The 13,082-nt window shown below is 35.3% G+C and overlaps 1 protein-coding gene across 2 annotated transcripts in view; it reads right to left on the bottom strand.

Annotated features, from left to right (window-relative positions):
* Nucleotides 1-365: 365 nt before the first annotated feature.
* CtsB (Cathepsin B) overlaps nucleotides 366-13,082 on the bottom strand; it is a 29,644-nt gene continuing 16,927 nt past the window's right edge. For both annotated transcript variants that reach the window (XM_081732230.1, XM_081732220.1), the window contains exons 6-7: nucleotides 10,972-11,088; nucleotides 366-3,730 (exon numbers count right to left, since the gene is read on the bottom strand). In XM_081732230.1, coding sequence (XP_081588356.1) covers nucleotides 3,525-3,730; nucleotides 10,972-11,088 — 323 coding nt within the window. In that variant the 3' untranslated portion in view covers nucleotides 366-3,524. The remainder of the gene's footprint in view (nucleotides 3,731-10,971; nucleotides 11,089-13,082) is intronic.

The following is a 13,082-nucleotide window of genomic DNA, read 5'->3' on the forward strand; positions in this document are numbered from 1 at the left end:
TCTATACTTAGATGTCGTCTGCTACTCCGGGTAGTTATCTGTGTGCTATTCCGTGGTGTCATTTGAAACCCCCGTGCGAAAAGTGGGCGAGCCCATACCTACGTCACACTACTTCTGCTAGGGTTCTTCTCGTCATTTGTGAGCTGTACAGAGTTTGTGAGGAAGACGCTTGACCTTAGCCATATGTTGTGTTGCTGAGGCGAGTTTCCTACCAGACGTCAAAGCACACACTTCATCTGCACCAATTTAACACGTTAAATCCTTTGCCCAGGACTGGAAACTTAAAATCCATCTCGAATAACCTTAGTTTACAACAACAGGGGATTCTTTTTCAACAACAGAACTCACCAAATAACACGACCAAATAATATTTTTATATTAATCAATTCTTTTATTTGTTTGCTGAGATATAAATTTTACAAATAATTTGAAAAAAAAAATCTACAAAATTATGGTCAAATTTCAATGATGATATTCGCTATCTGATCTTCATGTTAAGACCAGGGTAAAAGTGACAGGGAACGCGCCGTTCCCACACTTCAAGAATGTATCTATGGCGTACCCCCACTTTCTAAATAAAATACAATGGGCACAGATAGGCACGGAAGACGGCGTGGCGTCATGCGTTCCCCCTGCCTTTTCAGATCCACTTTTACCCCTGTGTAAGACTATTATCAACTGTCGACAAGCATGATTTCAGTACAAATAATGGAAATTACAAAATTCCGTCGTTCACAGTTTTTCTTTGAATGTAACTATGATTAACTGATACTTTTAAAAACAAAACAAAACCCTGATATGACTAAACAGGAGTATAACAAACATGGCATACAACTTCATTGAAAATCTGTGCAATTAAAAGGAAGATTTTAGAAACATCTTAAAACCACTCATAAAATTAATACATTACTATAACTATTATCAAAAATCTCTCCTCACATATTTCTTCAAATCAGTGTATCAATACATTATCTGCAATAAAATAGATTTATTCACATCATTCTGCCTTCTTTCCTCCTAATGGAGATATGTGATTGGATTACACAACATACTGACGAATATAACGAGATCCTATTCTTCAGGATAAGGACTACATCCTTTTGATTTAAAATAACGCTCATTTTTTTTAAATGCCTTCAAAGTTCACATATTTACCCTGTTTCATTATTATACAGAAAAACTGCTTTGATGTATTTTTCGACCTTCGCATCACACAATTTAAAATTGTAAATAGAATTTAAAATGCTTTTACAGTCAGTCCATTAAAACAGAATGTAATAAATCATGAGCCACACGTACCAAGCCGTGAAAATTATGTTATCAGAGGGCTGGTGGTGGCCATATTTTAATACTCATCCCTATTTTTGAGTTGGAACTTACTTTCTTTCCGTATTACGAGACCACTAGAATAGAGGAACTATATACGAAAAATGCAATCTATAATAAATACTATTCCACACGCGCACACGATTGAACTGAAACTAAAAATAATGGCTAGCCCTTGTAAGTTTTCACTGTAGTGTGCACAGACAATGTTCGCGGTACGCCGTATGTACATTTCAATATAACAGAACAATAGCAGTATTTATAACAAATGTATATCATAACAGCTGAATGCAAACAGCAACGATATCTATATATCTATCCTCTCTAACGTGGCTAAGTAACAGACTAACAATACAACAATTGTCTTTAAGGCACTTCGTTACGCTTTTCAAATTATTTTTTTATTTATTTTTTTAAATTTTAGCCAGGTAGTTAGTTACATACTATCTACCTCAAGGAAGTTATAAAACAGAGGATCTGGCCATATGTATCTTCACCCTATTACCTCAATGAAGCCACAAAAAAGGCACAACAGCCGAGTCCGACTGGCTACTCTTGTTTCCGAAAGGAATGTTGGCTCAAAACATTGCGATCTTATTGGGCGAAGCAGGCAGAGTGGGAGTGGCGAAACTGTGACGTGTGGCTTCACGATTTTGTTGTATAAACAGATCCTCAATTTCATAACACTCTTGTACTATCTGGCTCATTTTTAGATTTTTAAAAGCTTTCTTCAAGGTCTTTACAGGCAATTAACTAAAATAAAAAATAAAATAAAATAAAATAAAAAAGGAAAAAAATTAAGGTGGTGAAGGTCAGCATAACGAAGAACCTTAAGAAAATTACAAAAGTTCAAATACTAATCATAATCACATCCATTAAGGGAAGAGCTCGCTGCCATGATTGCGAAAAATTCGGTGGAGAGAGAGTCTACAGAACCAAAACTTAAAAAATAAAACCCCAGAAATACTTACGAGACAGTCATATTTCCCAAATTCTCACTCTGACAAAATCATTTCATACAACTTACAAAATAAAAAGTATTCTGTTTCAATGAGAGTTTGGTTCTTTCGGTTTTTGATTCCCAATTTTTGTAAGAATTATTTTATCCAGTAACTTTAATAAAATAAAAAAAGAAAAAAAAAATTCCTCTGAAGCTAAACATGTACTTGTTTGACTAGTACACAAATACTTTAGAGGCCTAATCACTGTGATATTAAAATACCGCTAATTTTACAGTAATTATAAGGTATCTTCAAACAGATAAAAGATAATAGAAATTTGGAACAAGAGCGCGCTAGACAATATTATTTTGTATGAGGTACCGTTCTCACGAGTCACTAGTAGCTTTCCGTTTGCAGCCATTTATAAATGCGAAAATAAATGTCGATTTTCTACATGGCTGGAAATAGAAAGCAGATAGGTGAGTCGTGTTAATGGTATCTCATGTAAAATAATACTGTCTAGCAAGCTCTTGTTCCATTTTTCGATTATCTTTTATCTATGTGAAGATATTATATAATTACTGTAAAATTAGCGATATTTTAATTCCGCCGTGATGGGGCCTCTTAAACGATGGTTCTGAACAATATTACTGATGAAGCTGCAAGCACAGACAATGAATGCTGTTGATCAAACCGTACAAATATTAAGAAAGTCTTCTGAGAGTATATATTATTTTCATTTCTTCTTTAAAAACCCTAAGTGCACAAAATCTCAAACATTGTATGCTGAACTAGATTACTTAGCTTCCAAAGTATCTAAAACCTTAATATAAAGAACTGATCTCACTCTTAGTAAGGTTTGAGTTGTCTCATCAATAGCTTATTAAAAATATTAAAGTTAATACTTATCTTCATCTATTTCAAGATGTTATTTTATGCCTTGCTTATTTCGAAAATGTTTCAGTCCCTAAAACCATCTAGTCATTACCTGAGAAATCTGACCATCTCTTTATAAATGCTACGTACATTATTTGGTACATACTCAAGTGTATAAGATCATCAAAACAAAAAAAGATCTTAAAAATGATTCTCGGCACATAATAAAAAAGCCGACTAAATTTTACACAAATCACACAACAAATTTCCATCAACAACCTTGCATATCATATACAAATTGTTTCACACATATTTTCCTTATTTTAAAACTATAAAATATATCACATGATTCCAACAACAATTTTCTGGAGAATGCTATAGTTACACTTGTGGAATGCCAGCGCTGATCTGGCTTTCAATGCCACACTCGTCCTTGCCGCGTAGGATACGGAAGAATCCACCATCGCCCCAATCAGAATTCCACGAGTTAGCTACAAGCCAGTAAGGAACGTCATTTAACTTTCCCCAACCGAGGATCTTGATAGCGTGGCCTCCTAACGCTTCTCCTTCCGTGTGTTGATAAACGCCTACAAACAAAGAAGAAATAATATTAGAAATAATGTAAGTAAAAGGTAGGAAGTACTTTCGAAGAACGTTGTCTTCATCGTCAGTCTAGGCTCATTATAATTAGACATATGTTAATAGTAATTCACTTCTCACTGTTCACTGTTATTTACTGTTTTTTTTTTTTTTTTTTTTCCAGACGGCGAAAATGAGTAGCAAAAACATTGCTCCAAATGACATTTATGTCACCTTTATCTGAATTGAGTGCCGGGTTATCCTTATGAATGTAATAAGCTTCTTTAATTCTCCGTTCAGTTGCTGTTTTTGCTTTTTCGATTACACATGAATTAACAATGTTGTGGTTATTTTCTTTGATATGTGATGCCAATCCAGATAACTGTTGTAAGCTACGAGATTTGGGCGTGCGAATGTGCTCAGCGATTCTGGTATAAATATTTCTTTTTGTTTGACCTATATATATTTGGTCACATTGACATTTAACACTACTTTGCTGGGGATCAGTAAAAAATGATTTAAAATTTGTAATATGTTTTTCTATGGGTTTAGGAGGAACTTCAGAGACCTTGATGTTATATATATGCAATTCCTTTTTAATTTTTGCCGAAATATGTGGAACCAACGGTCTCCCGATGTACCTGTTTGTACCACTTCAGTAATAAAGACTTTTGACAGCCATTTTGTTGTCCAATTTTAATTATATACTGAATTTCTTGGTTGAGGTCACCAGGAAGATCAGAAAGTAGAAGAGCTCTCCTGAAGAAGTTTTTTTCCAAATATTCAGTTTCTGAAGCCATGAATGAGATAACTTAAAATGAATATACTTGGTACCAGCAGAAGGTTTACGATATACTGAAGTAACAAACTTATTGGCTTGTCTTTTGATGGTAATATCAAGGAAGTTAAGAGCTTCATTTTCTTCAAGTTCCATCGTGAATTTGATTCTAGGATGTATCTGATTAAATTCATCAAATAATTTCTTTAAATCCTGATATTCCTTGTACAGAATATAGGTATCGTCAGCATATCGAAAATATCTGATACGAGGAAATTTTGGGAGAATGTTGTTTTCGAACATGTCCAATATTCGAAAGTATTGGAGAAAGAGTATTGCCCATGGCCAATCCATTGTCCTGACGAAAGATGGTATCTTCAAATTGGAAAACATTACTTCTAAGGTAAAAAGCTATTAGTTGAGGGACTATAAATATGCCACATTGACTTGATCCCTAGTCTTCCGTTGCAAGCGCTGCTATTGGCTGAAGGAATTCCACTCGCTTTCTCTCGCTTAGCAACAGCTGAACCATTATTGGCTCAACGCGTGGGTGTGAGCCTTAGTTCGCATTTTTGCCACGACTCAAGACATTTTGGCAGCACAATAGTTGAATTTCGTTTGGGTTTACTTTTAGTTTAAGTAAGACAAATTCCACTGCCTGTAAAGTCAGGTCTACTGGTATTGATGGATGCATCTTCACTACGTCAAAAGATGCCATATGGATAGAATCCGCCGCGACAAACGAATTCAAACATGTTTTTAACTCTAAGCTATTTTTAACAATGTATTTGACTGGGATATTAAAAGATACCATTTTATTATATAACCATTTTGTAGGGTGATAAAAACCAACGATTATAGGTCATAACGGAACGTTGGGTTTATATATTCTTGGAAAGCCATAGATAATGGGTAAGGCTGGATCATGAATTTGTTTTAACTTCTCAGGAATTATTGTAGAATTATTAATCAACTGGTTGGTTGTTGCTATCAAAGAATGTAGTGGATTGCTTTTACACGGTGAAACGGGATTTACGAGCACATTCATGGATCTTTTCACTATATTGTTGCCTTAATATTATTACATATTTGTTTCCTTTATCGGCTTTAATGAAAAAAAAAAAAAAAAAAAAAAAAAGTTCATGTTTACGTAAAAATGATCTTAATTGCGTTGTTAGCTTTCTTATGTGTGCAGTAGAGTCATTGCGTTGATGATGATGAGATAGTACAAGGGCGCATTCTTTTCTCATTTCGGTAGCGTACTTTTGGTTAGATATAAAATGTGTAGCTTTCTCAACAGAGTAAACTAAGTCATGAATTGGTAGATGTCTAGGTTGAAAACTGAATTCGAGTCCCAAAGTAAAGATCTGATTAAACTTTCTTCGAATCAAGAAATAATATTTCATGATATAGATATGTTACGTAACTGGTGCTCTAAAGAATCTGCCTTTAAACTCCAACAAATGTTTTACCTTTTCTATCTTAAAAAAAAAACTTCGCCAGATATATTATGTACCCATCAAATGTGCTTAGCCTCAAAAAGATCTAGGCGTTGTCTTTGACGAAAAACTCTCTTTTGTGGATCACATCATATAGACCTCATCTAGAGCTATGAAACTACTTGGTCTACTTTTTAGATTTCTTGAAATACAAGGTCTCCCTGCCCTTATGATGTTTTATAGACTTAAGGCTTTAATCTCCCCGATCATTGAATATTGTTCACCTGTATGGAACATGCCAGTACCTACTAATCTATTTCGCACTGACTCTGTATTAAACTTCTTTCTTGCCTTAGTTAGATTTAGAATTCCTGAGTTACATGATCACTTGAGACAGGAATTAATATCTTTAATGAAACTATGTACCCCTAACAAACGACGCCGCGCTGCTGATTTACTTTATCTACATACGATTATTAATGGTAAGGTTGACTCTGAGTTCTTTCTATCGCAGATTAACTTTCGGGCTTACCCGTGGCGAACTCGTTCTCTTAATTTGCTAACTTACGAGACACATAGGTTATCAATTGTTAAGAGTTCCTTGTTTTACAAACTAATTTTTATTTCTGAACGAAACTTTAGAACTAAAGAGATTATTGTAAATTGAGAGGTGAACCTTCTTTTTCTGTATTTGTTTTGTTAATTTATTTTTAATTCTCTTTTTTTTTGTTTGTTTTTTCTATGATTTTATCTTTTTTTTATGTTGATAAGTTTTAGCTAATTGGCCTTGTGCTGTGTGAAACTTAGTAAATAAACAGAAAATAACATATCTTTACATAATATGTAGTAATTTCAAATAGGATATTTACGTATTCAAAACTTATTTTAGCTCTTAAAAATGAAGAAATTAATGTTCTCAATACCTTCTTTTACACATATAATGTTCTTGCTGTATATGCTGGGGAAAGCAACGATTTTGAAATCAAACTCTGGAAACTTACTTTAGGTGGTCCCGAAATTTCATCATATTGATAGTTTAATGAAATTTGGAAAACAAGTAGAAATTTATAAGGAGATGCTATTTCATCTATATTAATATGCAAATTTATAAAGGGTTTACAGGTAGTAACTAACTACCTAACTCTACAGCCTATGGAACCTGGAGGTTCAATGCCATGTTCACAAAAGCTCTCCACTGGCATCTATCATCACGCAACTGAATCCAGTTTCTACTTTGGATTCCTATTTCTGTGAGACCCATCTTAATATTGTCTTCTCATCTACGCCTAGGTCTTCCTGGTGGTCGTTTTCCGATTGGTCTTCCAATTAAGACTTTGGAAACGTTCCTACTTTCTTCCACTCTGGCTACATGAGCTGGCCACCTGACCCTCCTAGACTTGATGACTCTAACAAGGTTTGGTAAACCGTATAAATTATGTAGTTCCTTGTTATGAATTTTCCGCCATTCCCCATTCCCGTTCCCCTTGGGTCCGAATATTCGTCTCAGGATCTTGTTCTCAAATACTTTCAGTCTACGTTCTTCTCTTAGAGTAAGCGACCATGTTTCGCAACCATACAGGATAACAGACATGATTATCGTTTTATATATTTTAAGCTTCAAATTCTCGATAAAATTCACAACGACAAGAAATTTTGAACTGAATAATAACACGAATTTCCTGCTTTTAGTCGACATTTAATTTCTTCGTGAATATGGTTTTCGTCTGTTAATATTGACCCTAGATACTTGAAAGTATCCATTTTATCAAAAGTATTATTCGATATTTTAACGCGGATTAAATTTGCCTTATTACGATCCCGACTAACTTCCATATATTTAGTTTTCTCTGCATTTACTTCTAAACCTACTTTCCTGCACGCGTTTAAAACAACTCTGCATTTCTTTCTATTGTTCTCCTATCATCCCCTATTAAATTTATATCATCAGCATATGTCATGAACTGGTGAACGCCATTCAACTCTAGGCCCTAGTTACTATCTTTGATTTTCCTTATAACGTATTCCAGGACAAAGTTGAATAAAAATGTGGACAACGCATCTCCTTGTTTCAGGCCATTCTGGACGTGAAAGTTCGTGGGCAAAACTTTTCCTACCCGGACTTTACTTTGGGATTCATTTAGACACACCTTAATTAATTTAATTAGCTTTTCCGGTATTCCAAATTCTGTAAGAATGTTGTACAATGTTTCTCTCCTAACCGAGTCGTAAGCCTTTCTAAAATCGATAAACAGTTGATGTATCGGAATATGGTATTCCCACTTCTTTTCGAGTATTTGGCGAATGGTAATTATTTGGTCGATAGTTTATCGATTTCGTCTAAATCCGCACTGATAATCTCCAATAATTTCATCTGTGTATGGGGTCAATCTTGCTAATAGAATGTTTGAAAGGATTTTATAGGATGTTGACAGAAGAGAAATGCCTCGATAATTATTACAGTCAGTTTTGTCGCTTTTCTTGAGAATTGGAACAATGATTGATTCTTTCCACTCTTGCGGTAATTCTTCCTGGTTCCAGATAAGGAGAATGATTTTGTGTATTTTGTTCCAGGTTTACAGGTAGTATGTTAGAAAAAATAGCAATGAATAGAACCTGGTACTTCATAAATAAATAATCTCTTCGAGCAGATTATTCGGAAAAGACTAAGAAAAGGAATTACACATGCCACATGAAAGAACTTTTACTCCATCGAATTTCTATCTGCTACTCTCTACTGAAATTTAATGAAATCGAGCCTTTTCTGAAACGGTTAATCACGAGTAATGAAAAGTGAATGACCTACCACAATGTGCGAAAAAGATCGTGGACAAAGCAACAAGACGCCCCACAGTCTGTGGGAAAGCACACACTGACGCCCAGGAAAGTTAAGCTGTGCATTTAGTGGGAGTGGAAGGGCATTGTGCATCACGAGCTGCTGTAGCCGGCCGAACTATAGATTCGAACCTATATTGTTAAGAATTAGCGCAAGTGTGGCCAACAATTTAAGAGAAACAGTCGGAACTCAGCACAAAGTATGCCATGCTGACAACGCCAGATCACGTAAATCTTTAATGATCCGTCAGAAATTAAGAGAACTTGGCTGGGAGATTTTAATGCATCCACCGTATAGTAAGACCTTGCATCATCAAATTATCATTTGTTATGATATCTTCAGAGCTTCCTGAATGGTATAAAGTTAGTTTCAAAGGAAGCCTGTGAAAATCACGTGTGAATTTTTTAGACGGAAAGCACTGAAGTTCTACTGCGACAGACATGGTTTTGCTGGAAAATTGTCAGGTGAAGCAAAATGGTGGATATGTGGTTTCATAATGACATTTTTAAATTACAATAAATATATTCTCAATTCTGACCTTTCACTGTACCTCGAAGTTGGGCATTTGAACTACTTCTCATGCCAATAGTCAAAGTGCCCATGCTTTGATAAATTTATGTGTTTTAATACTAATTTCAGGATGCGGAATCAAATGGATTTTTTTTTTTAAAACATATCCGTCCATGGGGTTACGAGAAATTGATTTCATAGTTCTGATATAAATACAAGGTGAGATCAAAAAGTGGTGAATGTAGTTGCACTGAGCCATCTATCGATGTTGTATACATTTTAACTTTTAAGTCCGGTAGCCTAAACCTTTGGTACGTACAATCAGTGTCGAGTTTGAACGAGTTGTGACATGTTACTTAGCTTCCAGACGCAGAAGAGTGAGGACGTATTAAGAGTGTCTGTCGCGTACCAACATTAAGTTTTGTTCTAAGCTTTTTTTCTTTCTTTCCTTTTTTTTTTTTAAATTGTCAAAGAAAATCACGAAATGTCAAAATCAGTGTACGACGATGAAGCTGTGGCACTGAAGACTGTTTTCAAGTGATATGAGCGATTCACAAGCAGCAAGGAATCGGTTGAAAACGAGTAAGAATGGAAAAAATGAAATGGAATTTTTGAGTTTTACGTCCCACGATTATGCCGGTTAGGCTAAAGGAGAGAGTGATTATGAGAAATGAATGAAATGATCGAATGAAGAAAGTGGGAGGAAACGGGAGAACCCCGAGAAAACCCACGAGCACAGTGTTTGTCCACCAGGAAGTCCACACGGCGCGCTGGCATCGAACCAGGGACCCCAAGCAGCGGAGGTGAACGCTCTACCACTGAGCTACCGCGCCCCCGAGCAAGGATAAAGAAGTCCTTCGAAGTCAAAAACAGATGAAAACGTGCAAAAAGTAGCACAAATGATGTGTTCAAACAGGTGAATGACTATTTGAGAGCTTTCCGAAGAATTGAAGAACTAAACATCTCGAATGGGTACGTGAAAAGCATTTTAATCACCTTGCTTTTGATCTGTGAGTTCTTGGCAGAAAAAAATATTCAAGTCTGTCCACATTCGCTGTGCTCTCCAGATATAGCACCATATGACTTTTGGTTCTTTCCAAAAACTATAAGCGTGCTTAAAAGGAAACTGTTTGACGCCATTTCTGATATTGATGGGCGACTACAGAGCAGCTGAACGCCCTTCCAAAAGAAGCCTTCCAAGAGTGCTTTCAGTTATGGATTCAACGTTGGGATACGTACATTGCTAGCCAAGGACAGTACTTTGAAGGAGATTAAACCAAATTCCATGTAAGCTTATTACTTTGTTTGTAATAAAATTATTCACCATATTTTTGTGATCACACCTAGTAAGCAAGCAAGTAAGTAAATAAATAAGTTAAGTAAGTAAATAAATAAGTAAGTAAGTAAGTAAATAAATAAATAAATAAATAAAGAAATAAGCTAAATAAATAAATAAATAAGTTAAGTAAATAAACAAGTTAAGTAAGTAAATAAATTAATTAAGTAAATAAGTAAGTAAGTAAATACGTTAAGTAAATAAATAAATTAAGTAAGTAAGTAAATAAATATGGAAAGTTGGGATAAAATTATCATGAGCGGTAATCCTTTTGGATTTATGCCTCTTTGACATGTAAGGTATATTTATTAACACCTACAAGCTCAACTTAATTTGAGATTCCGGCTGCTTACCTGATTTGTAGCTAAGAAAATCTTCATATACGGTGAAGGCGCCCTCTACTGGTCCATTTGTCATGATTTCTTGCTGAATCTGTTTTTCATCAGAGTCAATAGAGTACGCTTCTTTGCCTGTGGAAATAAAGTGAGACAAACTCTTTTAGAAGACAATGGTTAAAAGTTAAGTGGACTTATATTTTAACCACTCACTGTCACTATGCATAGGAGTTAATCCACCCCAGAACTCAAATACGGTCACACACTCATAGTCAACGTCTTGCGAATAAAATCAGAAAAATAAACACACTGCTGAACAAGACTGCACTTACTTAATATAAAAACATATTTACACGTGACGTTTCGATCTTCTAGCCAAGATGCTCATCAGACGTACACTCTGAGGATGAGGATCTTGGCTAGAAGATCGAAACGTCACGTGTAAATGTGTTTTTATATTAAATAAGTGCAGTGTTGTTCAGCAGTGTGTTTATTTTTCAAATACGGTGTGATACATTTACCGTTTTTAGAGTTGTATTTCTGTGTAAACATGTATTATTGATTATTCTCGAAAACAGAGCCACGGACTGTGAATTATATTCACCTCGAACCAAGAGCCTTCAGGAAAAGAAACATGAACTAGTTTAAAACACAGAAGCTAATTGATCTGCCAGATATCTTTCTACACAATGAAAAACTAGCTAAAGAAAAGGACGAAACCCTCGTAACCACAAACTTCCCTACTCAGTAAGGAAATTATACATGTTAAAAGGAGGGAATAAGTGTTTGGTAGACAATTTAATCATTATGAAGAGGACAACTTCTGGTTATGCTGATGGATGGATGTTCGAGTCTGACAAGGAGTAAAGATAGCCAATAACACTCACTTGAAAAACACATAAGAAAGACAAACATTTTCCCCAATATACAAGGTGGACATAAAGTTTCTCCTTGGCAACAAACATTACTAACAAGAAAACTAAGAATGATAGAAGCATGTCGTTTGCGGCAAACAATAAGGAAGATTTTTACCTGATTTTGAGAATTTCCACATACGCTCCATTAGTTGCCCTCAAGACATCCAAACGATATTCAATTTCCATCCATGTGTTACTCAACATTTTAAGAGTCACTGTGTCTATTGCGACCATTATCCTGTTTTTAAGTCTTGGAATATCATGGACAGCTGTTGCGTCAACCCTGTATCTAACATAACCCCACACGAAAAAGTCAAGGAGGTTAGGCCTATGTCCGGGGATCGTGGGGGCCATGGTATTAAACCATCTCTTCCCATCCATACTCGGTCTACCGCTTCTATCACGATCTAAAACATTTCCTACTGGAATAAACTTGCGATACCATTTCTTTATGCGCTTAACATCTGGTGGTTGCTGTCCATACTCTCTTCTGAATGTTCATTGAACAATGACGGGAGATTTTGTTTAATGATAAACAAGACACACTTCGCTTTCTGCTGTGCTGACGCCATTTTACAACAAATGACTGTCGTGTTGCGGTCAGCTGCAGCAGATGGCGGAACAAGCTGTGGCAAAATCTTGAAGTATCATACAAGCAATGTTTTCAGACCGCATGCTTCTGACATTCTTTGTTTTCCTGTTATTAATGTTTGTTATCTGGGAGAAACTTTATGTCCACCCTGTATCTTCACGTACTTACGCTGCATAATATATTCTCTTCTATATGTAATAAGAAACTTAAATTACCTCATCTTAAGCATTTTGAAGTTTTGTTACATGCCAATCATTTCGATATCTTACTTATCTATTAAATTATTCTTCCGGTCAACAGTACCTTGAGGTTTCTAACCGAGTACCTGATTTTACAGTTTTAATGTTCTGATTTCTTCACAAGACTAATAAAACCTCCCCCTATTTTTTCTTCTTTCTTTTAAACTTCTAGACATGTTCTATCACTGAAATCTATATATATAAAAGAGAACGTACAAATCCTTTGTCCGCTCATCACGCTAATACGGCTGAACCAATTTCTTTTATTTTTGGGGGGTTATTAGGATTTGGACCCTAGATGGTTTTTATCATATCACTTTAATTTTCAATTACCAGTGTCTTGAGATAATTGACCATTCAGGTGTCCATTACGTACAAATC

Source organism: Thermobia domestica, chromosome 1 (genome assembly GCF_964235325.1).
Source record: "Thermobia domestica chromosome 1, izTheDome1.hap1.1, whole genome shotgun sequence".
In the NCBI taxonomy this organism is placed as follows: Eukaryota; Metazoa; Arthropoda; class Insecta; order Zygentoma; family Lepismatidae; genus Thermobia; species Thermobia domestica.